This window comes from Heterodontus francisci, chromosome 10 (genome assembly GCF_036365525.1).
Source record: "Heterodontus francisci isolate sHetFra1 chromosome 10, sHetFra1.hap1, whole genome shotgun sequence".
NCBI classification, from domain to species: Eukaryota; Metazoa; Chordata; class Chondrichthyes; order Heterodontiformes; family Heterodontidae; genus Heterodontus; species Heterodontus francisci.
The window spans coordinates 29,037,626-29,064,806 of NC_090380.1; the positions used below are offsets into that span (position 1 = coordinate 29,037,626).

At 43.0% G+C, this 27,181-nt stretch overlaps 2 protein-coding genes across 8 annotated transcripts in view; one reads left to right on the forward strand and one right to left on the reverse strand.

The window, feature by feature from the left end:
* LOC137374372 (putative claudin-24) overlaps window positions 1-27,181 on the reverse strand; it is a 149,227-nt gene that overhangs the window by 107,453 nt on the left and 14,593 nt on the right. The window contains exon 2 of one of the 7 annotated variants that reach the window (XM_068040356.1): window positions 11,772-11,987. The exons of 5 other annotated variants lie outside the window; for them this stretch is intronic. In XM_068040356.1, the coding sequence (XP_067896457.1) occupies window positions 11,772-11,778 (7 nt within the window). In that variant the 5' untranslated portion in view covers window positions 11,779-11,987. Of the gene's footprint in view, window positions 1-11,771; window positions 11,991-27,181 lie in introns of all 7 variants that reach the window. One more of the 7 variants, XM_068040357.1, reaches the window with a different exon arrangement.
* Window positions 1-27,181, forward strand: part of wwc3 (WWC family member 3) — a 247,151-nt gene that overhangs the window by 13,316 nt on the left and 206,654 nt on the right. The window lies entirely within an intron of this gene.

The following is a 27,181-nucleotide window of genomic DNA, read 5'->3' on the forward strand; positions in this document are numbered from 1 at the left end:
ACAGCCAATGAAGTACTTTTTGAAGTGTAGTCACTATTGCAATGCAAGAAATTTGACAGCCAATTAACACTCCCAGGAACAGCTCTGTGCTAATGACCAGACTACCTGTTTTAATGGTGCTTGAATGAAGAATTAATGTTTGCTAGGACAAGTGTGTGGATGATGGGTTATTTGAGCTTGGAAAGTGGGCTGCTCATTTTAAGGGAAAACTAGACAAGCATGTAAGGAAGAAGGGAATAGAGGGTTACGATGATAGATTTAGATGGGAGGAGGCTCGAGTGGAGCATAAATGTCAGCATGGACTGGTTGGACAAAATGGCCTGTTTCTGTGCTGTATATCATGTGTGATTCAGTCTATTTTTGCAGGTGAATAAGCTGTCTTGCAAGCTTTTCTGTGCATGCTTTGCTTTTTTCCTTCCTTCAGCCTTACTGATTTGAAATGCAAACTTCTCACTATTTTCTACTCTAAATCACTTCTTTCTTTGGACCTCACTGCTGTGGAATGCTTGACCTTCCTCAACCTTTCCCTTGACTTTAACCTTCCCAGTGTGTGAGAGTTGTCGTTGTACGTTTAGCCTGAGCTGGCCATTTTATGCAAGAAGGCCATTGGGCTAAGATGGAAGTAGTAATCAGCTCCCTCTATCGTGCTCCAAAGACTTAAACCCCAGTCCCAGGAGAGTACCTTTATCGTATCCTTGTTTCTGTTGAACACCAGCTCTTTTAAGCTCTGCAGCTTTTCTGAATGAGGCCGTTTAGTTTCTACTGATAGATGCCAAGTTGTGGGAAGTCATGTGCCATGGACGTATGTTTACAGGGAGCTGCATCAAGACTGTTCAAATTAATTTCCTGGCCATCAGACAGGAGACCAGTGTCCCTACTGTCTGGCTGGATTTTAGCTCAGTGCCACATCATTAAAGCAGCATTCAATTAGAAATGAAATCGATGGCGACAAGTTAATTTAACCAAGGAATTGCATGAAAACTTGTAAGGAAGAATGTTGCTGTAGTGCACCTCCATACCAGAAAGAACTTCTGTACCTTTGTGGAAGTGTGGAAGTTTAAAAGGATACCCATTTCATGATTTAAAAAGTAAAAACTACAAATGCTGGAGATTTGGAATAAAAATGGGAAATGCCGGTCAGCCAGCATCTGTAGAAAGAAAAGGCAATCACAACATTCTTGGTCCTGTTCTGCTGAAACCTCATAATCTGTCCTTTCTCTTTCCAGACGCAAACTTTCCTGCTGCTTTGTATTTCTGACATTTTCTGTGTTTGTTACAGATTATGTACAGTGTGCAATAAAAAATGTTTCAGCAGAAATGAAGAATGCATCACTCACTGAGGATTGTGACACATGAATGTAAGAATCATGAGTGAGATGCAATTGTATGTAAACAACTTTTTTAATGGCAAGAGGGCCATTGTACCAGCTGTGTACAAATCAAAGGAATGACTGTTACAGCAGCATCACATACTATAAGTGTCAGCTGTGGCTCTGAGTCAGAAGGTTGTGTGTTCCAACCCCACTCCACAGGCTTGAGCACCTAATCTAGGCCAGCCATTGAAGGCATTACTAAGGCTGGCACCTCTGACAGTGTGTCTTTCAGATGTGACATTAAACCAAAGCCTTGTCTGACTTCTCAAGGGGATGTGAAAGATCCAATAGCAGTATTTTGAAGAAGTTCTCCTCGGTGTCCTGGCCAACATTTATCTTTCATCAATACTAAAACAGATTGGTTGTAAAGCGCTTCGTGAGTTTGTGAAAGGCACTATAGAAATGCAAGTTCTTTCAGCGCAAAATTAAAATCTATCTTTTCATAATTCTCAGTCACTTTGAAAAGTTTGCTCTGATTGTTTCCTTTCATGCTGTATTCTGCAAGCTGAGAAATGTAGTTGCAGTATCGGTGGATGCAAGCTGAGCAGTGCTCATGTTGTCTCCTTCGTCTCCTCACTTCTCTGGAATGTCATATGTGGAAATGGTGAGTCTCCATTCTGCATGGTTGAGAATCTTGCACCTGCTATGTAATCTCTGCCTCCCCACCCCACCCCACCCCACCAAACAGTAGGGTTGGGATTGGCTATTCATGAGCATCAGTCTGTGGGCTCGCACTATATACGGTGGAGGGAAGGGATGAGGGTTGGACCTTGGGGTGGTAATGAGAGAAATTACATGAAACTTTCCCCCCCCCCCCCCCCCCCAGGAGATTAAATAAGTTTTGGGGTAGGCTGATCACATCTGACTCTCTGTTTTAGTGTTTCTATGCAGTACTGAGTAAATTGCTTACACACCTGTTGCTGGTATGGTAACAAGTCTCAACCATTCTGATTGTACAAGTGACTCCTCCCCTTGTTGGGAATGATGTTGACTTTACAACTACCTATACAGTATTTTGCTTCCATGTTGCTTCAGGGAACTTGTAGTCATCCTGCAAGAATGTGGTCAAATGAGATTTCATCCATTGTCCACATGCTGCAGTATGTGTTGTATTTAGGTTACATGCCAACGTTGTGGTTGTTACTCTAGAACATGTGCGTCACAAGGGCATTACTAAAGCATGATTTAAGTACTTGTGCACCTTCGACAACTATTTATTGTGTGGATGTGGTTAGTTTTTGTTGCTGTAGATCAATGATTCACCTGTACAAATTTGATCTGAAGTGATCACACCTCTCCAAGTGTTTCAAAATAGAAGGCTTTCCAGAATATTCCACTTGTGAAGACTAACCCGAACTGCGCTTTGATTTGGGGCCATAACTACATGTAGATCAGTGTCATTAGAGATTATACTTTGAATCCTATCCAGTAGAGAAAGCAATGGCCGTTTATACTCTACCTTTAACCTAGAAAAATCTCCTAATCAGCTGAGGTACATATTATTAAAAAAAAATAGATTGCAAAACCAAAGAAGTGGATATCAAATGTGTGAAATGCTGTTGCTGTTTTCTAAAATATCTCATTAAAACATCAATCTGTCTCACCCTCTTTTTTTAATTATGCAATGGTGTCTGGCTGAGTTAGTTTTGATGAAGTAGAGTCAGACTCAAGTGGCAAAACGTGGTGAAAGCGGAAAAGCCCAGCCCAAATGCCAACAGAAAGACTAAGTAATAATAGCTGCTGGTACAGTGCGTGATATCGAAAACCGTAGTTGCCTGGAAGTTAAGTGCAAGCGGTCAGATAACGCCGTAAACAGTCAGAATGAAATTCATCGGTTTATAAATGCTGTGTTTTGTGTGTGTGTGTATAAGCCCACGCGGTGCAGGCGTGTACACACTGTGTTTCTTTTGATCTACATTTTTACTAATTCAAAGCATGACCATTTTGAATTCCATCATTGAAGTTCGTAACCTTTTGCTTTCAAATCTTTACTGCTTGACCTCGAAACAAGAGGAGATAAATTTCATATGATTATGATGCTGGACCTGGATAGTGGCGATTACCTGAAAAAAGGACAATGAGATAGGTTTGTACACCATGCATGTTATTTTCTGATTGGGCTTATTGCCTCCATACTGTGTCCTCAGTACCTTGCTCTACGGCAGCGAGGCCTGGACAACGTATGCCAGCCAAGAGCGACGTCTCAATTCATTCCATCTTCGCTGCCTTCGGAGAATACTTGGCATCAGGTGGCAGGACTATATCTCCAACACAGAAGTCCTTGAAGCGGCCAACATCCCCAGCTTATACACACTACTGAGTCAGCGGCGCTTGAGATGGCTTGGCCATGTGAGCCGCATGGAAGATGGCAGGATCCCCAAAGACACATTGTACAGCGAGCTCGCCACTGGTATCAGACCCACCGGCCGTCCATGTCTCCGTTATAAAGACGTCTGCAAACGCGACATGAAATCGTGTGACATTGATCACAAGTCGTGGGAGTCAGTTGCCAGCATTCGCCAGAGCTGGCGGGCAGCCATAAAGACAGGGCTAAATTGTGGCGAGTCGAAGAGACTTAGTAGTTGGCAGGAAAAAAGACAGAGGCGCAAGGGGAGAGCCAACTGTGCAACAGCCCCAACAAACAAATTTCTCTGCAGCACCTGTGGAAGAGCCTGTCACTCCAGAATTGGCCTTTATAGCCACTCCAGGCGCTGCTTCACAAACCACTGACCACCTCCAGGCGCGTATCCATTGTCTCTCGAGATAAGGAGGCCCAAGAGAACTGTGTAAAACTGAATGTATTCTCCATGCAGACAAGAGCTTCAAGATTTAAAAAGAAAGGCTTGCATTTATATAATGTCTATCCAGATGTCCCTTACCACCAATGAAGTACTTTTGAAGTATAGTCTCTGTTGTAATGTTGGAAAAGCAGCAGCCAATTTGAACGTAGCAAGCTCCCACAGACAGCAATGTGATGCTAACCATTTGCCTTGTCTGCCCCATTAGATGGATGTAAAATATTCCATGGCACTATTCAAAGATGTGTGGAGTTCTCCTGCTGTCCTGGCCAATATTTACCCCTCAATCGGCATCATTCAAAGCAGTTACCTGATTATTATTTTATTGTTGTTTGTGGGATCTTACTGTGTATAAATTAGCTGCCATGTTTCCCTGCACTTCAAAAGTACTGCATTAGTCGTAAAGTGCTTTGGGATGTTCTGAGGTTCTGAAAGATACTATATAAATACAAGTTCTTTCCTTTTGCCAATGGCCCTAATTTAGTGATTGTTTCAGAATATGTGGTTTAGGGAGGGGAGTGAAGCAAAGGAATACTGTTTGGTTTAAGTGAGGATGATTGCTAGTTCTTATCACTGTTCTAAAATTACAGTATGTACATCTAGACAGGTTCTGGTTATTAATTGTTAATGCCCACGTGTCAATATTGCTAGGCAGCAACGTCTCTTTGCAAATGTCCTTTGTGGATTAAGCACATTAGGTTATGTTAGCTATTGCACTCAAACAAAAATAAAAGCCTGAAAACAATTGAAATGCTGTGTGTTACTTATCAAGGTGCTGAGGACTGAATTTGAAGTTGTAATTGAATCCCTGGGATTGGCATGATGTTTTTCTGGGAATAGTAGGACACTTGGTTTAGATTACAGTCTTATAACCTACTCCAGGGCACTCATTATCAGGGTGCAGATGACTCAGTCAATGGATCAAAAGCTTGGCTGTCCCACTTTATGGTACATGAACCTATTTTATATATGTCTTAAAAAATAGGTTCAAGTGTGTGTTAGATGCAACTTCTTAACCCATTGCAAATTTTATGCCATTCTGTGCAGCCAAAATAGTGCTAATTTATTTTCAAATTAAAATTACATTTGGAAATGTAACCATCTTTTTCTAAACAGAACCTTTCGTGTGTGATTTTATAATTGAATGAAATTTAGGTTGAGTGTATCATACAGCAGTCAGGTAGTTGTTGCTACCTTAATTTCATACATGGCGGACAGCCATAAAGGCGGGGCTAAAGAGTGGCAAGTCGAAGAGACTTGGCTGTTGGCAGGAAAAAAGACAGAAGTGCAAGGAAAGAGCCAACTGTGTAACAGCCCCGACAAACAATTTTATCTGCAGCGCCTGTGGAAGAGTCTGTCACTCTAGAATTAGCCTTTATAGCCACTCCAGGCGCTGCTTCACAAACCACTGACCACCTCCAGGCGCTTACCCATTGTCTCCTGACACAAGGAGGCCAAAGAAGAATTTCATACATTACATATGAACCCCCCCGACCAGCAGACCCTTTCACCTCCGCCAGGATTCACCCTCCATATGGACCCCTCACTCTGGCCTGTTAGCCACCCTTGATCTTTTCATTGAGAACTGTCGACGTGACATTAGCTGTCTCAAATTCTCCACTCCCCTCGCTCACTCTAACCCAGGTTTGTTCAACATACGGCCCGTGGGCCAGGACCTGGCCTGCCAAAGGTTTCCATCCGGCCCGCGGGTGTAAACTGTAGCCAGGGCTGTTCCTCATCCTCCCCAGGGATCCGTGACTGGAGATGAGAAATTCCGTATTGTCAGACCAGCTTTCAAAAAAGATCAGTCAGTTTTACAGCTGAGAGATCCTGACATCGGAAACAGCAGTTTCTAAATTCAGACGGATTCAGGGTTTTCCAGCAGCCTTTTTAAAAAAAAAACTCCGAATCTGTCTGAAGTTCAGAAACTGCTGTTCCTGATGTCAGGATCTGTCAGCTGTGAAACTGACTTGAGATTTTAAAAAAAACAAACGGCTGAGTGCTCCCACTCTCTGCAACTGTCACAGAGAGAGAGTGGGGGGGGATGGGGGACAGAGAGAGTGGGGGGATGGGGGACAGGGGACAGAGAGAGAGGGATGGGCAGAGAGAAAGAGAGGGAAAGGGGGACAGAGGGAGAGAGGGAAAGGAGAGCAGAGAGAGGAAAGGGGGACAGTTGGAGGGGAGGGGGACAGAGAGAGGGGGAGAGAGAGTGATCAAGATCACTCCTGACAGAATGACATCTATCCCGAATACTCCACATCACTGCAGGAAGCGTGCAGGCAAACATTAACAATTTGTGCAAGCAAAAAAATGCCAGGTATCTTACTAAATCAGTGTCTAACATAGTGACCAGAAAGTTGGTTAATAAATTAGTCTCCTCATTTAAAGCTTCTTCGCAAAAATACAGCTTTGTGGTTGTTTTGATCAATAGTAAGATACATTTTTAATGCCTTTATCTTTTTGAAATTCTCACTGCCCCCGCCCCCATGTAAGATAAAAATTATAATGTGGTGCCCCCCTCCCCCCATGCAAAAAGGTTGGACAAACCTGCTCTAACCTGTTTCCCTCCAAACTTGCTGCACCTAGTTCTGATGAAAGGTCACAGATGTGAAACATTAACTCTTCCTCTTTCTCCTCAGATGCTACCTGACCTGCTGAGTATTTCCAGCGCTTGCTGTTTTTATTTTAGGATTCAAGTCAGTTTTGCATCACTGTTGTACCACAGTAGTGTCCCTGCCCATCTCTACAAAGGGGTAGGTATCATGTGTTTATTTTAGGTTGTCCAGGCATTCTGGAGTAGCTAAACTTGCTGCCAGAGGATCCTGCGAGTTGGTGACGTTTGTGATATGTAGACGAGCATTACCTGAATAACCTTCGTAACCCTGCCTCCTCCCTCATTACAGGTGGGATACGACAGATATGAAGGCATTCGTGCTCACCTAAGAATGAGGTGTGGGAGTGAAGCATTTTGATCCTTTGACTGAGTGCCTCGCCAAAAGCCATCCCCTCAATATGTCTAATAGCAAGCCCTATTCTACCCAGGTGAAAGTTTTCACTGTATCCAGACAGAGTACCAGGCTAGGTGTGCTTGTCCTGTTTCAGTGATGTGACATGTTGAATAGTCACCTAACATTCCACACCTACCCCTGCTTCCTTCCCAAGAACCATCCTCGTATAAAGCCTAGTTAGTATGGGTGGATTGGCCCGGAGAGAACAGTATTCAGTCTGGAGGCTGAGGACGTGGCCACGATTTGACAGAACCTATTGAAGAGTAATATGGTGGTAAAAGCAGGCAATGCTGGAAACACTCAGTAGGTTAGACAACATCTGTTCCGATGAATGGTCATCGACCTGAAAGATTAATTCTGTTTCTCCGATTATGTTTCCAGACCTGTTGAGTGTTTTTAGCATTTTTCTGTTTATTTTTCAGATTTCCAGCACCAGCTGTATTTTGCTTTTTTTCATGTGTGTGATTTGTAGCTGACCTATTGGGCACGGGGGGTAATTTAGACTTTGTGAGAAAGTGTACAATGGGTGATAAATTGCCAGCTCGTCTTACATCTCTTCCCGTTTTTGTTTACATGGACTTCAGTGGGCCCCTGTTTAACGCCTCATCTGAAAGACGGCAACTCTGATAGTGCAGCACTCCCTCAGTACTGCGCTGAAGTGTCAGTCAATATTTTGTGCTCCAGTCTCCCTAGACTGAGGCTTGAACCCACAACCTTCAGACTCTGAAGCGAGGGTGCTACCACTGAACCATGGCTGATCCCTGGAGGGCAGATACCAGATTTAAGTTGTCTCCTGTCAATTTGTGAATAAAGTAAATTTTTGTTTGGCCAAACTTAAGTTTGCAACTTTGCCGACATTAACTTCTGTGAAACTGGAAATATGGGCTGAAGAATGTGGCAACCTTTCCAACATTGCAACAGTGACTACGCTTCATTGGATGTAAAGAACTTTGAGATATCCTGAGGTTGTGAAAGGTGTCATATAAATGCAAGTCTTTCTTTGCTTTTGTTATGAAATTCTATTTACCGTGGAGATTTGACCTGTTTCATTTTTATTGGATTAAAGCCTCTGTTCAAATATAGGAATTTAACCCAAGCGAGTATTCAAAGAGATGAATTTCAATGCGTGCACTCTAGTTGCGGTTAATGAGCTGTGTTTATTTTTGCAAAACTGGCAGATTGGAATTTTGTAATTGCTGTAGTAAATTCAACGTTGTGCAAATGCAGCAGAGGAGACAACATATCATCTTTACCTGAAGGACCTTGATCATTGAACTTTTTTTTAATACTGAACTTCAGGTCTGATCCACAGAAAGAGATAAAGGGGCTGCAAATGTTGAAAGTAAATGCCATTTTGGAGTCACAGGTGATTGTCCCTTGTGCCAGCTTGAGACAATTCCACAGTGGGAATGCAAGCTTCAGATTTTGCCCATCGTATTCCACTTTGTGACCTGGTATTGTTGTGGATAGGTTCCATACTGTAACCTATTTTGGTACAACATTATCTAAATGATTGTTTTGTCCAATGGATTCTATCCACTCTAATAAGGTAGTAGATGTGCTCCAAACATACAGTGTTTGTAGTGTTCTACATACATGTAAAATAAATCTTACTCTTGGGCATACATCTTGACTATGTGATAGTGGAAAAAATTGGTGATAACAAGTTGCCAGCCTCTATAATATCTCTCTCCATTTTTATTTCTATTGACTTTAATCAGGAGATATGTAAACCAGGCTGTTGGCTCATTATCACCCATTTTATACTATCGCACAAGGTCAAGATCTTCCCCTTGGAATCAGGGCATAGGAACATTAGGAACAGGGGTAGGCCATTGAGCCCCTCTAGCCTGCTCTGCCTTTTGATTAGATCATTGCTGATCTGTGCCTCTACTCCATTTATCCTTCCTTGTTCTCTATCCCTTGATACCCTTACCCAACAAAAATCTATCAACATCTGTCTTGAAAGCATTAATAGCTGACAGTGCAAACTGGGTGGATTCAACTCATTGCAGTCTTGACACCAAGCTTGAGTGAAGTGTATATGTTTACTGCAGTGGAACTTGCTTTGTTCCCACTGTTTTGTGTTGCAAACTACTATTTCCAGAGAATTGTAAAATACAAACAAAACTATTTTCTAGGTAAAAGCATTTTTGTGCCCTCAAACAGACCTCCATTTAACAGGGAACAAACCTAAACCTTGTAATACCTAGGTTTTGGTCTGAATTGTGGATGTATTAGAATGTGACTTCAACCAGATCACTGAGCTATTTACTTTAGTGCCTTTTTATGATTGCAACATTGCTAAGGCAATTTGTTTATGTAGGCCAAAATGAAACCGTTTGCTTTTGGTCCATGCAGAGCCTCAGATAACAATGAAGGAATAGTATGATGTATAATTTAGTACTGTCCTCTAACTCCTTGAAAATGTGACAATTTTTCAGGAAGAAAATTGTAGCGCTCTAGTCAAAATGCTCTTTACAATGTAACTCTGGGTCCCTGTAAATAAAATACAGGACTTCCAAACGCCAACTTCAGGACATCCCAAAGCACTTTACAACCAATGAAGCATTTTTGAAGTGTAGTCAATGTTGTAATGTAGAAAACATGGCAGCCAATTTACACACAGCAAGCTTCCACAAGCAGGAAGGAGATAATTGTACATATATGCTGGTGTGTGCAAGTATAAGGTAATGAATTATACCCTAAACTAATGCAGGAACTTGAATGCTGCATATGTTGTGCCCTTTTTTAAGTTCTTTCATGGGATGTGGGTGTCGCTGGCAAGTGCAGCATTTGTTGCCCATCCCTAATTGCCCTTGACAACTGAGAGGTTTACTTGGCCATTTCAGAGGGCAGTTCAGAGTCAACCATATTGCTGAGGGTCTGGAGTCACATGTAGGTGTGGAGGGCAGATTTCTTTCCCTAAAGGACATTAGTGAACCAGATGAGTTTTTGCGACAGTCGATGATAATTTCATGGCACCAATACCGAGACTAGCTTTCAATTCTAGATTTTAATTAATTAATTGAACTGTCTTTCTCCCCCCCCCCCCCAAATAAATATAAGTTAGGGCCCCTATGTGCTTCCTTTCTACTGTTTTAATGTTTGGAAAATAGACTGAGAAGCGGTTTTATCATTTATTTCTTCTAACGCTCTGATACAGATGTATTGAACTCCATCTTAACGCAAAGAAAGTTGTCGTCATTCACCCCAAGTTTTGTGTGCTTTTTAAAAAATGCCATTTTATTACAAGACTTGAAAGCTGAGAGTTTGTAACAGGTATACCAGGCAATTTAGCGCTACGAGTATTTATTGGCAAATGTTAAATCAGCAACTGTGTAAAAACCCATGTTATTTCATGAGAAGAATTTCTTCAAATTTTCACTGTCATTGTATATTTTGGTTATATAGCTTCTTAGTGTCGTACGAACATACATACAAACATATGAATTAGGAGCCAGAGTAGGCCACTCGGCCCCTCGAGCCTGCTCTGCCATCCTAGGAGTTTATAAATTATTTGATTATAAACTGTAATCCAGATCAGTAAAATGTATAAAATCATTTAAGTAGCATCATGTTTGGGTTTGTTGTAGACTAACTGGTTGCCTTGAATTAGTCAATGACTCCATTATCGTTGTATCATGCGACTCCCAGGATGGTAGAAGGTGAACTAGATGTAAACATGGGGATCTGTATTGTTTTATATGGGGTATCGATACGCAGGTTTACTTTTCAACCACTATCCTTGACAACCTGTTCCACATTATGGTGAACGGGTGTTTTCTGCACCTTGGCATTGGTAAGACTGAAGTTGTTCTGTTTGGTCCCCACCAGAATCTCTGGCATTTAATCCTTCATCACATTGCATTTCATGGTTGCCCACTAACGTTCAACCCAAATGATGATTTGCCTTGTCACGCTCAACCCTGAACTGAGCTTCAAACATTCCTACATCCAGTTCATCAGCTAATCTGTCTACTTGTACCTCTATTATGTCACCTGTCCATCCCCAGCACTATCATCTATCCTTTGTCAGATATGTGTCATGTATTTCTGCCCCCCCCCCCCACCCCACAACACTTCCAACTAACCCAGAGTTTCACTGACCATGTGCTATTTATTACAAAGTCCAGTCCCCCATCTCCTGGTTCATGCCAGCTGTGCACTGACTTCAAAATCTCCCTTAGTGTTCTCTTCACAGCCTCAGTCCTTCCTACTTCTGCATCCTTCTCCAGATTTGTGCCCTCTCTTTACTTCTTGGTGTACCATTGGTGGAGCCTTTAGCTATCTTGCATTCACATTCTGGAACATTTTTTTCCCAAACCCCCTCTTGTTGTGTTACATCTCTCCCATCTTCTGAAGTCTCCTTACAGGCACCTCCATGAATGTTTCTCCTGCTCGAGTCTGAACTCCCAACAGTTAAGTGCTTCTAAATAGACTTGTTCTGAGAATAGCTGAAGAAAGCCTCCCTGAAAGTCAGTGCAGATTCAGACCCAATAGGCGAACTACAGATATGATTTTTGTGCTGAGACAGATTCAGAAGTGTAGAGAGCAAAAATAGGCCTGTACGCTACTCCTGTAGATCTCACCAGGCATTCGATACAGTCAGCCAGGACGGACTTTGGAAGATACTATCTAGATTGGGGTGCCCAAGCAGAATGGAGCACTATCTCCGATGGTGTGTTCTGGCGCCAATCCTTTTCTCTCTTTTCTTCAATATGATGCTTCACGAGGCAGAGGCAGGCTTGACAGAGAGTGTATACATCTACTTCCGAACAGACAGCAGTCTCTTCAACCTGCGACAACTGCTGGCACAAACCAAAACCACAGAAGAGATTATCATGGAGCTTCTGTTTTCTGACAATTGCTCCCTTCTGGCGCATACTAAGGAGGTAATGCAGCTCATTATAAGCTGTTTCTCTGAGGCTGCAAATGCCTTTGGTCTTACTATTAGCTTAAAGAAAACAGAAGTGCTGTACCAACCACAGCCCTGAAGAAATTACAATCCACTGCAGATTAACATTGACAGCAGCAACCTCAACGCAGTACAGCAGTTTACCTGTTTAGATAGCATTATCTCAAATGATCACACTGTAAACAAGGACATAGACAATCAACTGTCCAAGGCCAACAGCTACTTTGGCTGCCTCTTGAAGTCTGTCTGGTGAAACCATTCACTATGCATCCCTACTAAAATTCAAATATACAGCGTGGTTGTCATCACCATCATTTTGTACGAGTCAGAATCATGGGTTCTGTGCAAAAAATAAATGCAACTGCTCCATCAACATGGTCTTCAATCCATCAGGAACATCGGAATGGCAGAACTACATCACAAACAATCACATTCACAACAGAGCCAATCTGCCCAGCATTGAATGCATTCTCTTTCAGTGCCAAATGTCCTGGGCAGGGTATGTGCTACGCATGGAGGATTCCAGAATGTCAAAAGCAGTGCTTTATGGTGAACTACACTCTGCTAAGCGAGATTGAGGTGCACCTTGCACACGGTTCAAAGACCAGCTGAAAAGACAGCTCTCTCTGGCTGACATTGACTGGGTGTGGCAGCAGGAGGCTGCTGAAAGAGAAAGCAGTTCAAAACAAACCGATTTGTGGCTGCTGAAGAAGGGCACAGACAACGGAAGGAATCTGCTTATACCAGAGCCCCTCTAAACCAGGAGGTCTTATGCGCCAACTGCTCAAGAACCTGCAGATCAAGAATTGGCCTCTTCAATCACCAACGATCATGTGAACTACCACAGAGACAAGCCTTCCTGTGATCTTCACCTGCAAAGAATCTGCCATCATCAACATCATCATAAAGATCTGCATATTTTGTCCATGCACTAATCATAATAGATCCAATTGAAAAGATCAATTTGTAGCTTCAAAAGACCATAACAGTGGGCATATCTAAATTGGGTTATTTGCGGTTTACATTAGGGACCCTGTTTTGGAAATTGTGTTCAGTTCATATGTTTACATTTCACAGAATCACAGAATTGTTTAAAAGAACAGAAGGAGGCCATTCGGCCCATCATGTCTTCACCAGCTCTCCAAATAAACAATTCACTTACTGCCATTCCCCCTCCTTCTCCCCATAACTCTGGCCGTTCTTCCTTTCCAGGTAACAAATTCTCTTTTGAATGCCGTGATTGAGCCTGCCTCCACCACACTCTCTCTCTCTCTCTCTCTCTGTCTGGCAGTGCATTCCAGATCCTAACCACTCGCTGCATGAAAACATTTTTCCTCATGTTACCATTTCTTCTTTTGCCAGTTACCTTAAATATGTACCCTCTCGTTCTTGATCCTTTCACTAGTGGGAACAGTTTCTCCCTAGCTACTCTGTCCAGATCCCTCATGATTTTGATACCTCTATCAAATCTCCTCTCAGCCTCTCCTCCAGGATACAAGTCCCAACTTCTCCAATCTATCTTCGTAAATGAAGTTCCTCATCCCTGGAACCATTCTTGTGAATCTTTTCTGCACTATTTCCAATGCCTTCACATCTTTCCTTAAATGCAACACCCAGAACTGGACACAATACTCCAGCTGAGGCTGAACTAGTATCTTATATAAGTTCAACATAATCTTCTTGTACTCTATGCCCCTATTAATAAAGCCTAGGATACTGTATGCTTTATTGATGCTCTCTCCCCCAGTCCTGTCACCTTCAATAACTTATGCACATATACACCCAGGTCCCTCTGTTCCTGCACCCCCTTTAGACTTGTACCCTTTCTTTTGTATTGTCTCTCCATGTTCTTCCTACCAAAATGAATCACTTCACATTTCTTTGCATTGAACTTCATCTGCCACTTGTCCGTCCATTTCACTAACCTGTCTATGTTCTTTTGAAGTTCCACACTATCCTCCTCACAGTTCACAATGCTTCCATGTTTCATATCACCACTACAAACCTTCCTCCAGCCTGAAAAACATCCATTAATGGCCACTCTTTGTTGCCTGTCATTCAGCCAATTCTGTATCCATATTTCTACTGTCCCTTTTATTCCATGAGCTATAACTTTGCTCAAAAGTCTGTTGTGTGGCACTGCATCAATGCCTTTCAGAAGTCCATGTTCACCATATCAACAGCATTACCCTCATCAACCCTCTCAGTTACCCCTTCAAAAAACTCCAGCAAGTTAGCTAAACATGATTTTCCCTTAACAAATCCATGCTGGCTTTCCTTAATTAACCTGCATTTGTCCATGTGACTATTAATTTTGTCCCAAATTATTGTTTCTATAAGTTTCCCACCACCAAAGTTAAACTGACTGGCCTATAGTTGCTGGGCTTATCTTGCATCCTTGTTCAAAAAAGGATGTAAACATTTGCAATTCTCCAGTCCTGTGGCACCACCCCTGAGCCTAAAGAAGACTGGAAAATTATGTCCAGTGCCTCCACAATTTCCACACTTACTGAGGGAAGTATCATTGGATGCATCTTCTCCTGTTCTGGTGCTTTATCAACTTTAAGTATAGACAGCCTATCTAATACCTCCTCCTTATCAATTTTAAATCCTAGTGTATTCATTCCTTCCTCTTTCACCTTGGCCTGGGAAGCATCTTCTTCCTTGGTAAAGACAGGTGCAAAGTATTCATTTAATACCTCAGCTACTGAGGTATTCCCCTGCCTCCATGCATAAATCCCCCTTTTGGTCTCGACTTGGCCCTGCTCCACCTTTTAGCACTCTTCTTTTTATATACCTATTGAAGACTTTGGGATTCCCTTATGTTAGCTGCCAGTCTCTTTTCATACTCTCTTTTTGCTTCTCTAATTTGCTTTTTCACTTCCCCTCTAAGCCTTCTATATTCAGCCTGGTTCTCCATTGTATTATCAACCTGATATCTGTCATAAGCACAATTTTTCTTCCTCATCTTCATCTCAATTGCTTTTGTTATCCAGGGAGCACTGGATTTGTTGCCCTACCTTTCCCCTTCAAGGGAACATACCTTGACTGTGCCTGAACTGTCTCTACTGTGAAGGTTGTTCAGCTACTGTTTTTCCTGCCAACCTTCGATTCCAATTTATTCAGCCCAGATCCATTCTTACCCCGTTGAAGTTGACTTTCCCCCAGTTAATCTTGATCTTGATTTAGATTTTGTTATGTTGAATCTTGCTCTAGATTTTGTTTTTATGATTTTAAATCTTGTTAGAAAATAAAACAATTCCTGAAAACTGGACAATATTTTGGGGATTTGCATACTTTTGATTGAAAACTAATATTTTTGATCTCCTGCAGAATTTGTCACTTGTTTTGAAAATATTTGTAGATGATGCTGCATTTAAACTTTTATTTCACTTTGTGATGGAATGCCTTCATTATAAAGCTAAAGGAAAAATTGAACCAGTGTACTGACTGGCCAATTTTCAATGACTGTACAAAATAAAATATGTTCCAATCCAAATGTCTCTGTCGTAGGTTCATTTAGAGTTGGAATCAGCAACTTTTTTTTAGATGTGCTGGTATTTGGTTATGAATGTGAGTTGAAGCAACAAACCAGTCCAGCTTCATTCCAGGAGTTGAAAGTGTCTTGGAGCTGTGAAACAACCAGCTCCAGAGACATTGTGTGTGCCGTGTGCTTAGTGAGCATTTGTGAAGTGTTGGCAGCAACCAGTCAAATGTGTCACATGTATGGTAATTCCTCTGGAATCTGCTTCACATTCCCGTGTGGTAAGAATGACAAACTACGAGTGTGTACACAGTTCAGTGAAATACAGCTACACTGTTTGCCAGGGATAGCTTCTTTCCTCGTGTGGTTTCCTGGGCACATTAAAACATATCTGATCTACATTGGCTCCTGGTCCACCAACGCCTCAGTTTTAAAAGTTCTCATCCCTATGTTCATATCCCTCCATGGTCTCACCCCTTCTTATCTCTGTAACTTCCTACAGCCTTCAGATCTCTGCATTCCTCCAGTTCTGGTTTTTTGTGCATCCCTGATTTCCTTCACCCACCATTGACCCGAAGCTCTGTATTGTGTATCCACTGGGGTAGGAAATCCATCCTGGTTATATTTCTTTCTATAGGAGCAATTCAGCCACCAAATCTAATTGGCGGAATTACCATCCTGCAACTTCAAAGGGGATAGAAAGTACTTCAGAAGTGGTGGAAAACTAATGATTGTAAAATAAAGCAGCCACCCTGTATATCCCTTTTATGCAAATATTTAAGTATCGGGCACATTTTGTTGGTATTTTTGATTAAACTGTTCCCACTGCAAGCTTGGAACGTAACATGTTAAGTTGTAATGAACAGACATATTGGCAATGCTTTAATTTTAGCATTCTCATCCTTGTTATCAAATCCCCATCATGGCCTCACTCCTCACTATCTCTGTAACCTCCTCCAGCCCTACAATCCTTCCAGATCACTACGCTGCTCCCAGATCCTACGCTCCTCCAATTCTGGCATCTTGAGCATCCACGACTTTCTTTGCCTCGCCATTGGCAGCCATTTGGGCCCTCAGCACTGGAATTCCCCCTAAATCTCTTCACCTCTCCTCCTTTTGAGATGCTTTTTAAAACCTACCTCCTTGACTGAGCTTTTGGTCACCTGTCCTAATGTTTCCTTATGTGGCTCAGTGTTTTTTTTGTCTGATTACATACCTGCCTTAGAACATTTTACTACTTCAATGGAACTATATTTTTTAAAATTCATTTCTGGGATTTGGGTGTCACTGGCAAGTCCAGCATTTATTGCCTTTGAGAAGGTGGTGGTGAGATGTCTTCTTGAACCGCTGCAATTCATGTATTGTAGGTACACCCACAGTGCTATTCGGAAAGGAGTTCCAGGATTTTGACCCAGCGACAGTGAAGGAGCAGTGATTTTGTTGTAAGTCAGAATGGTGTGTGGCTTGGAGGGGAACTTGCAGGTAGTGGTGTTCCCATGCGTCTACTGCCCTTGTCCTTCTAGCTGGTAGAGGTCGTGGGTTTGGAAGGTGCTGTTGAAGGAGGCGTGGCAAGATGCAGCAGTGTATCTTGTAGATGGTACACACTGCTGCCGCTGTGCGTCAGTGGTAAAGGGAATGAATCTTTAAGGTATTGGATGGGGGGCCAATCAAGTGTGCTGTTTTGTCTTGGATGGTGTCAAGCTTCTTGAATGTTTGTTGGAGCTGCACTCATCCAGGCAAGTGCAGAGTATTCCATCACACTCCTGACTTGTGCCTTGTAGGTGGTGGACAGGCTTTGGGGAGTCAGGACATGAGTTATTTGCTGCAGAATTCCCAGCCTCTGATCTGCTCTTGTAGCCACAGTATTTGTATGGCTGGTCCAGTTCAGTTTCTGGTCAATGGCAACCCCCAGGATGTTGATAGTGGGGGATTCAGTGAGGTAAGGCCATTGAACGTCAAGGAGTGATGGTTAGATATTCATTGCCTGCCACTTGTGTGGTCCCAATGTAACTTGCCAGTTATCAGCCCAAGCTTGGTCTTGCTAGCGTGCTGGCATAGACTGCCTCAGTATCTGAGGAGTCGCAAGTGGTGTTGAATACTGTGTACAATCATCAGCGAACATCCCCACTTCTGACCTTATGGGGTGAAGTTCATTGATGAAGCAGCTAAAGATGGTTGGGCCTAGAAACTACCCTGATTGCCTGCCAACAACCACAACCATCTTCTTTTGTACTAGTTATGACTCCAAAAGTGGGCAGCACAGTGGCGCAGTGGTTAGCACCGCAGCCTCACAGCTCCAGAGACCCGGGTTCGATTCTGGGTACTGCCTGTGCGGAGTTTGCAAGTTCTCCCTGTGTCTGCGTGGGTTTTCGCCGGTTTCCTCCCACATCCAAAGACTTGCAGGTGATAGGTAAGTTGGCCGTTGTAAATTGCCCCTAGTGTAGTGTAGTTGGTAGTGAATATGGGATTACTGTAGGGTTAGTATAAATGGGTGGTTGTTGGTCAGCAAAGACTCGGTGGGCCGAAGGGCCTGTTTCAGTGCTGTATCTCTAAATAAAAAAAAATAAAAGTGAAGACTTTTCCTCCTGATTCCTATTGACTTCGATTTGGCTAGGGTTCCTTGATGCCATACTCGGTCAAATGCTGCCTTGATATCAAGGCCAATCACTGTCAGCTCACCTCTTGAGTTCAACTTTTTTGACTATGTTTGGACCAGGGCTGTAATGAGGTCAGGAGCCAAGTTGCCCTGGTGGAAACCAAACTGAGTCTCAGTGAGCAGGTTATTGCTGAGTGAGTCCCACTTGACAGCACTATTGACGACTCTGCCATCACTTTGCTGATGATCGTGAGAAGGCTGATGGGGCGGTAATTGGTCAGATTGAATTTGTCCTGGTTTTTGTGTACAGGACATAGCTGGGCAATATTCCACATTGTCAGATAGATGCCTGTGTCGTAGCTGTACTGGAACAGCTTGGCTAGGGGTGCGACTAGTTCTGCAGCACAAGTCTTCAGTACTACAGCTGGGATGAAGTCAGGGCCCATAGCCTTTGCAGTATCCAGTGCCTTCAGCTGTTTTGTGATGATATGTAGAGTGATTCAAATTGGCTGAAGACTGTCATCTGTGATGCTGGGGACCTCAGGAAGAGGCCAGTTGGATCATCTGCGACAGGGAGATTGGTGCAGACAAGGTCAAGTAAGTATTTCCCAATGTTGTTTCTTTCACCACCAGTCACAGGCCCAGTCTGGCAGATATGTCCTTCAGGACTCAGCCAGCAGTGGCACCACTGGGCCACTCTTGGTAATGAACATTAAAGTCTCCCACTGGAGTACATTCTGTGCTGTTGTTGCCCTCAGTGCTTCTTCCAAGTGGTGTTCAACATGGAGGACCACTGTTTCATCAGCTGAAGGGGGGTGGTAAGTGGTAACCAGCAGGAGGTTTCCTTACCTCTGTTTGACCCAATGCCATGAGACTTCATGGGGTCTGGAGTCAATGTTGAGGAATCCCAGGGCTACTTTCTCCTGACTGTATACCAGTATGCCTCTTACCTCTGCCTGTGGGGCAGGACGTAACCAGGGATGGTGATGGAGGATTCTGGGTCATTGTGAGATATGATTCTGTGAGTATGACTGTCAGGCTGTTTTTTGACTAGTCTGTGGGACAGCTCTCCTAATTTTGGCACAAGTCCTCAGATGTTTGTGAGGAGGACTTTTCAGGGTCAACTGGACAAGGTGTGCCTTTGTGGTTTGGTGCCTTGGTCGATGCCAGGTGTTCCGTCAGGTTTTATTCTTCTTTGCCGTTTCTGTAGCCGTTTGCAGCTGAGTGACCACATTGCTGTGGGTTTAGAGTCACATGTAGATGGGGTAAGGATGGACATTAGTGAATCAGATGGGGTATTATGACACAATCCAGTCATTTCATATCATTATTCACGAGACTAGCATTTTATTCCAGATTTATTAATTGAATGGTGGTGGGGTTTGAACTCATGTCTCCAGAGTATTAGTCCGGGCTTTGGATTACTAGTCCGGTAACATTGCCACTATGCCACAGTTTGATTATGTCTGATCTAAAAAAAAGAATTATCTGGATGGGAGAACAACATTTAAATGTTGTCTTTTGTATGCCATTTAGTTCTGTGTCGCAGAGCCATGGGGTCACAGAGAAAGAACTTCCTTTTATATACAACAGCGAACACTGCTTTCAAAGAAGAGGAATCTCCTCACTCTTTTCCCTCCCAGTTCAGTTACAGACTTAAAAATGCAAAAAAGCACTTTCACTGTTGCTTCCCTCCTCTACCCCTGCAGCCCAGCCTAAACTAAGTTGACTTAGAAGCAAACTGTTTGGTGGTATTGCTTGGATTTGCTGCTCTTTCACCAGTGGAGTACAAGTGAATGAGTTGCCAGGCCCTGCTGCTACTTCTGGTCTGCGGGTAGTTTCGACCGACACCTCTGATTAAGATCAGTGAGTGGTATCAAGGTACAGACCAACCAGCAACTTTCTAAATAGATTCAGCATATGTCTTTTGGATGAGATGTTAAACTAAGGTCAGTCTGCTGTCTCGGGTGCATGTGAAAGATTTGAAGAAGAGCAGCGGAGTTCTCCAATGTGTTCTGGCCAATAGTTATCCCTCAACCAGCATCACTGGGCGGCACAGTGGCGCAGTGGTTAGCACCGCAGCCTCACAGCTCCAGCGACCCGGGTTCAATTCTGGGTACTGCCTGTGTGGAGTTTGCAAGTTCTCCCTGTGTCTGCGTGGGTTTTCTCCCACATGCCAAAGACTTGCAGGTTGATAGGTTAATTGGCCATTATAAATTGCCCCTAGCATAGGTAGGTGGTAGGGAAATATAGGGACAGGTGGGGATGTGGTAGGAATATGGGATTAGTATAAATGGGTGGTTGATGGTCGGCACAGACTCGGTGGGCCGAAGGGCCTGTTTCAGTGCTGTATCTCTAAATCTAAATCTAAAACTTAAAAAAGAAATCTGGTTGTTCGCAGTTTTCTGTTAGTGGGATCTTGCTGCGTACAAATTGGCTGCTGCATTTCCTACATTACAACAATGACTACTTCAGAAGTACTTCATTGGTTGTAAAGTCCATTGGAGTGTGCTGAGGTGCTGAAAGGCACTCTATAAATGCGATTTATTGTTGAATATTTTTAGCTTGATTGCATGATAAATTGAGAAAAGATCACGTTGATAATTTAGCACAAACGGTGGGATGAATTTGGAAATGATCATGCAAAGTAGTGGAGGTTGGAGATGTGGTGTGTTGGTCTGCACCCACAGAACATCACTTGACCCCTCTTCACCTATTCTGCTGCAGGGAGTTTGTGTTGAGCCTTGTTGCATGTGTTTAATGGAGTTCACAGTAAAGCACATTTTTGGCTGTGTTCACTTCTGGTGGCTTTCAGGGCTTTTATCATTTTCATTTTTTTGATGTAGGTTTTGTGGGGGATTTATGGTCCAGTTTGTGGGGATTTTACAATTCTGTTCCAAATGACTGCATACTTACCTTCGGGTTCACGCTCTGGTAGAAACAGCTCAGAGAATTTTTTGCCGTTTTAGTTTTGTGTGTCTTTTTTTTCATAAGCAGCTGTGTATTAATAGGCTGCCTTAGGTCCCTTTTTTTTTGGTTTGGCCAGTCTGCTCTAAACCTCTTGAATGATTTATGATGTTTTGTCCATTTTAACCAGAAGGCTAGTGTAGCATACACAATAGACTGAGGAAACCTGGAGAATTAAGAGCTTGGGCGTATGCACTGATCAAAACAAAGGAAATTCCAAAAGTGACTTCAGCATTGAGGCTTTTTCAGGTCAAACCTGGAATCATTTTCCTTCAGTTCTAACAGCCAAGATTTTTCAAATGGAACCCTTCCCCCCCACAAGGCTGCCCTGGTAGACAGTTTACTTTTTTTCTGCACTTTATGCATTAAGTAACATTAACGTGGGAAATTTAGTGCTTATGAAACGTTGAATGATCAGATCATTTGAGTTAAGTGGCCGCATATTTAGAAGAGACCTCAGTTGCACTTTGTAAACTCTGTGTGCGACTGTGTGTAGTGTTTCAGTTAGACTGGCAGCTTCCTGTTGAAATGGTTGGATATCCGAAAGTGTATGTGAAGAAATGGCCATTGTGTTGAATTAAAGAAGATTGGTGAGGGCAGTGACAGTACATGAAGGGTTTCTACTCCCGTTTCGAATGTTTGGAGGAGTGTTGCACCTCCATTGGTTATTAAAAATGTTTTCATCCTTTTTTAAGACTGTTAGTTTGCTATTGCATATTTTTGTAGTTCTAACTTGCATTTCACATCATACCTACTGTCCTGATCTGGAGTTTTTACAAATTGGAAACACCTTTTTTATTTTGTTTATATCTGCTTGTGGTTTTCTGAGACCAGTAATGATGCTCACTGAGCAGTCAAGCATGTCACACTGACTGTCTGTAGAAAATGAAGAAAAATAGCTTTTTCTCTTCCTGTGTGGATACTGGACCTGGAGCTGTTTTAACTTCTTTTCAGTCCTATAACAATGAGACAAACAAGAAAGGTAGCAACTTGCTCTTGTCATGCCAGGCTCCCACCTGCCAAGAATGAGGCACATTAATTTTGTCATGAACATTGATTTTAATCTGTTACTGGAGTGAAGAAAGGACTTGTTAAACAAATCAGCCATGGCTGGAAAAGACATTTGCATATTAACAGATGGTTATTGGAAGGACAAAGGACCATTACCTGACACATTCAACCCACAATGGACCTTGATCACCAGGTATTGTGTGTAAGAGGAGCATTCCAGAGACTGCTAAGATGATGCAATCCACAGAGCCAAGACTTGGTCAGACCAGTTAGTCACATGACTAACCTGCTTGGCAACCTGGAGTTTTCTGAATTGTGCAAACAGTTTGGACAGAGAGTTAGAGGCCTGCTACCCGACCTGAACCCGACGGGACCTGACGACATGTGTCAGGTTCGCGTCGGGTTGGGCCCATCTTCCAGGTACGGCTTTCGGGCTTGGGTCGGGCTGAGTCCAGGTCGGGTCGGGCCGGACACGCACGGTAAGTGCTCTGCCGGTATGTATTGAAATTAAAAAACTTACCTGAGCTGGAAGTCCGGAACGAAACTGAGTCTGTGCAGTGAGCGAGTGACGTCACTATGATGTCATGACACATGCGCTGCAGCTTCGTGGAACTTCCCAATTGGAAGGTAAGTAAACGGATGGTCAGGTTGGGCTCTGGTCGTGTTGAGGTGGGGCAGGCTCAGGTTGGGCTCGGGGCAAAATTGGAGGGACTCGGGCCGGGTCAGCTCGGGTCTGCTGTGGCTCGGTCAGGTTCGGGTCGGATTTTTTTTCCTGACCTGAGCAGGCCTCTACAGAGACTGCCTGTTTGCTCCTGAACTGAGAAGATCTCTCCTGTTTGCTCTCATCTCTTTCTCACAAGCCTCTGAATCCACTGAAGACACATGAACTGCAGGAGAGAAAAGTCTCCTACAGTGAACAAGGTTTAAGAAGAATACTGGGCCCCAATGAAAAGCAAGAACTACCTACAATCAAGGACTCTACAGTGAGCTTGAATTAGAGTTTAAGTTTAATAAATTTCAACTTTTCTTCTTTAAACCTAAGAAAGCCTGTTTGTGCTGGTTTCTTTGCCTTATAATTGGAAAGCAGTGAATAAGGATTCACCAAGGGGGAGCTAAAAACACAGTGTGTTGAAAATTAAACCCTGTTATGGTAAGACCAGAGGAAGGCTGAGAGGGACCCCCAGACATTTTTCTCATCTGGTCATAACACCCTGGTCTGGACCAGTTGTATGGCAAATATGAGAAACTTGCTTCATTCTGCATATAGTTATGGTAACTCTCTAATGTCCCTTGCGACCAGCTTTGGCTCAATGGTAGCACTATTATCTGAGTTGGAGAATTGTGGGTTCCAGCCCTGCTGCACAGACCTGAGCACATAATCAAGGCTAACACTCCAGTGCAGTCCTGAGGAAGTACTGCACTACCAGAGATGCTTTCTTTAGATGAGACGTTAAACTGAAGTGATGCCTGTTCTCTCAGATGGATGTGAACGATCTCATGGCACTATTTCGAAGAAGAGTAGGGGAATTCTCTCTCTCGCAAGACAGATTGATTGTAATAATATTTAGCAGAAGATTTTTAGCCAATAACTCACTCTGGTAATGTACCAATGACCATCTTCAGCTGCTTCATCCATGACTTTCCCTCCATTGTATGGTCAGGAATGGGACTGGTCATTTGTTCAGCTCCACTGATAATAAAGCCCCCATAACACTAGAGTGTGTGCAGCCTTCAGGCTTTGGCTGGTAAATGCCTAGTAATATTCCTGCTACTTAAGTACCAGGCAATGACCATCTCCAACAAGAAAAGACCCAACCACTTCCCCTGATAGTAACACCATTGTGAGACCTCCCAGCATTGAAATCCTGGGGTCCCCATTGACTGGAAATGTTTTAATTGGACAAGTCATGTCAACAATATGGCTATTAGGGCAAAGACTCTGCAATGGGTGTCTCCCCTTCTGATTCTCTCAAAGTCTGTCCTTGTCTGCAGACAAGGGTGTGATGGAATGCTCAGCACTCCAGAAACTCAGTGCCATCCAGGATCAAGCTGTCCACTTGGCCCCTACCACCGGACTCTATATCCACCTGGCCCACCACCTGCAGTGGCTGCTGAATGCACTGCAGCAATTTACCAAGTTTACTACAAGAGCATCTTTCTATCCCAAAGTGAATAAGAATAGCAAGGTTGTGGGAGCCTTGAAGGTCACCTGCAAATTCCCCTCCCAAATTGCATGCCATCCTGATATAGGTATACGCTGCTGTTTTTTTTATCACTACTGTGTCAAAATCCTAACATCATTGTGGACCAAAGGGATTCGAGGAGAATGCCCACAACCGTCATCTCGGCAACTAGGGATAAGTGGTAAGTGTGAGTTTTCCAGAATCACTCACATCCTCAAAACTGTCTTGTAAAATCTTGGAAGTGCAACCTTCACGCTGAATTACTGCCTTAATCTGCTGGTTATTTTAAAGAAAAGTAATGTTTGGAGTTCTGTTTTATGTTGATACAAATTACAGGCATGCAAATCAGAAACCTTACTCTCAGTACTCAGAGCAAACCAATCGTGTATAGTACACAGATTATCGGCTGTGGCTGAATTGATAGCACTCTTGCCTCTGAATCAGAAGGCCGTGGGTCCAAGTCCTACTGCAGAGACTTGTGCATGTAATCCAGTGCAGTACTGAGGGTGTGCAGAGCCACTGTACTGAAAAGAATATTCCATCTTTAAAATGGAAATGAAATATTGGCACCTGTTGCAAAATCGATTTTTTTTAAAAAAAGATTAGTCAGAAGCCTTAAAAACTCTTGAAGAACGAGGGAATTTGTTTATCCATCAATTTCCAGTGTTTATTGGAAGGTTTGCTCCATTATGGCCTGCACTGTTGTATTCTAATGCAGGTTTCTCTTCATATTGTCTGTAGGTAAGTGGAAAGTTGGTAATATCAGCAGGTTTCTGATATCATGCAGGAAAAATGCAGGTATGTCTGGGCTCCTTGGAATGCATCAATGTGCCACAGTGGGTGCGAGCGTCTTTATCAGTAACAACATAATCTTTGTGCGCAGGCTCGTGTGTCACAATCGCTTGCCCTTTGGTGATGTGTGTGTGTGTGTGTGTGTGTGTGTGTGTGTGTGTGTGTGTGAAAGGAGCCACCTGAGGAAGGTTGTAAATAGCCTGGATTAGAAATGTTTCTATGCAGCACTGATCTCTACATTGCTACACCCTGTAACACCCACCCTTCTACATCGCTTTGCATGAATGCTTGCAAAAATGAAAAATCATTTTACTTTAAATCTTTGAGTATAATATGCTCTGTGTATAATGAACCCCCTCCCCCACCCCTTGCTTTAAGTCATACATTTTTATAAAAATAGCTATCTTATTTAGTCAAACTGAAAATACTGCGGATGCTGGAAATTTGGCCACACAAAGCAGGTCGGGCAGCATCTGTTATAGATGATCGGCTGCAACCATTTACATCTCCTCATGATCCATTATTAGCTTCTATGTTTGTCCCAGTATCACTTTTTGCCATTTAATCACCCCTGTCCTCCACCTGATCGCAGACCTTTGCTATTGTTCTTTTCCCGACCGCACCTTTTCTCTGGATTCTGTACTTGCTTAAAAGCTGTTCATCAACCGCTTGCATGTATATAGTAATTTTAATGTAGTAAATTGACCCAAGGTGTTTCATAGGAGCTTTGTCAGAAACTGAACCACATAAGGAAGTAATAGGACAGGTGACAAAAAGCTTGGTCGAAAGGCAAAGTTTTTAGGAGGCCCTCAAAGGGGGAGAGGTGGAAAGGCAGAGAGATTTAGGAAGAGATTTTCAGAGCTTTTGGGCCGAGATGGGTGGAGGCATAGCTTCCAATGGTGGGATGAAGGAAATTGAGTTGCACAAGAGGCCAGAATTACAGGAAAGCTGAGATCTTGGAGGGCTGGTAGTGATTACAGAGATGGGGAGGGCCAGGGGCATGGAGGGATTTGAATACAAAGATAAGAATTTTAAATTTAAGGCGTTGCTGGACCTGCAGGCAATGTAGTTCGGCAAGCACAGTGATTGTCTAATGACAGGATCTGATAGGTTGCCATTTTTGGCCATGTGTTGTTGTTAGGGGTAGAGTGCAACAGAACATTTTCAGATTGCTTAGTATGTGTAGGTGCATTATAGTAAACAGTGTGAATTCCAGGTGATTGGAGCTATAAGGTGTACCTGAAGCAAGCGTGCAAATGGAAAAAAAACTGGAGAGCACGCTAGAGAGGTTTTTCTTGAGTTGGCAGGCAGCTTGTTGATGTAAAAACAAGAAATGCTGGAACCACTCAGCAGGTCTGGCAGCATCTGTGGAAAGAGAAGCAGAGTTAACGTTTCGGGTCAGTGATCCTTCATCGGAACTACCGTTCCTTCCGAAGAAGGGTCACTGACCCGAAACGTTAACTCTGCTTCTCTTTCCACAGATGCTGCCAGACCTGCTGAGTGGTTCCAGCATTTCTTGTTTTTATTTCAGATTTCCAGCATCCGCAGTATTTTGCTTTTATTTTAGCTTGTTGATGTGGCTCACTGATGGACAGTACCAAGGAGTTTGAATGTCAGTGAGACCTGGGTTTAGAGTCAAAGCTCTATTTTGAGTGATAATGTAAAGCATTTGATTTTGGTCGTGACCTATCTTTTTGGCTAGTATGACTGCACCAGATAGAAACCTCTTGCTGACCTAGAGACTGACAGACCCAGATTCTGTGCGTCATATTGAAGCAGTGCAAAAAGCACAATTTTGAACTGACCGCCGTTCAAAGTGTTAAAGTGTAAAGTGTAAATTTCTATTTGATATGCCTAAAATGCTGCTGAAGGCAGAAACTCTATTTCCATCAGTACTGTGGGGCATGACAAAATAGAGTACAGCATAAAGGGCAGGGAAGTGAAACTAATTGGATAGCATCTTCAAAGAGCTAGCAAAGATGTGATGAGCCGAATGGCCTCTTTGTGCGCTGGATCATATATGATTCTATGTTAGACAGAATTCAATTACT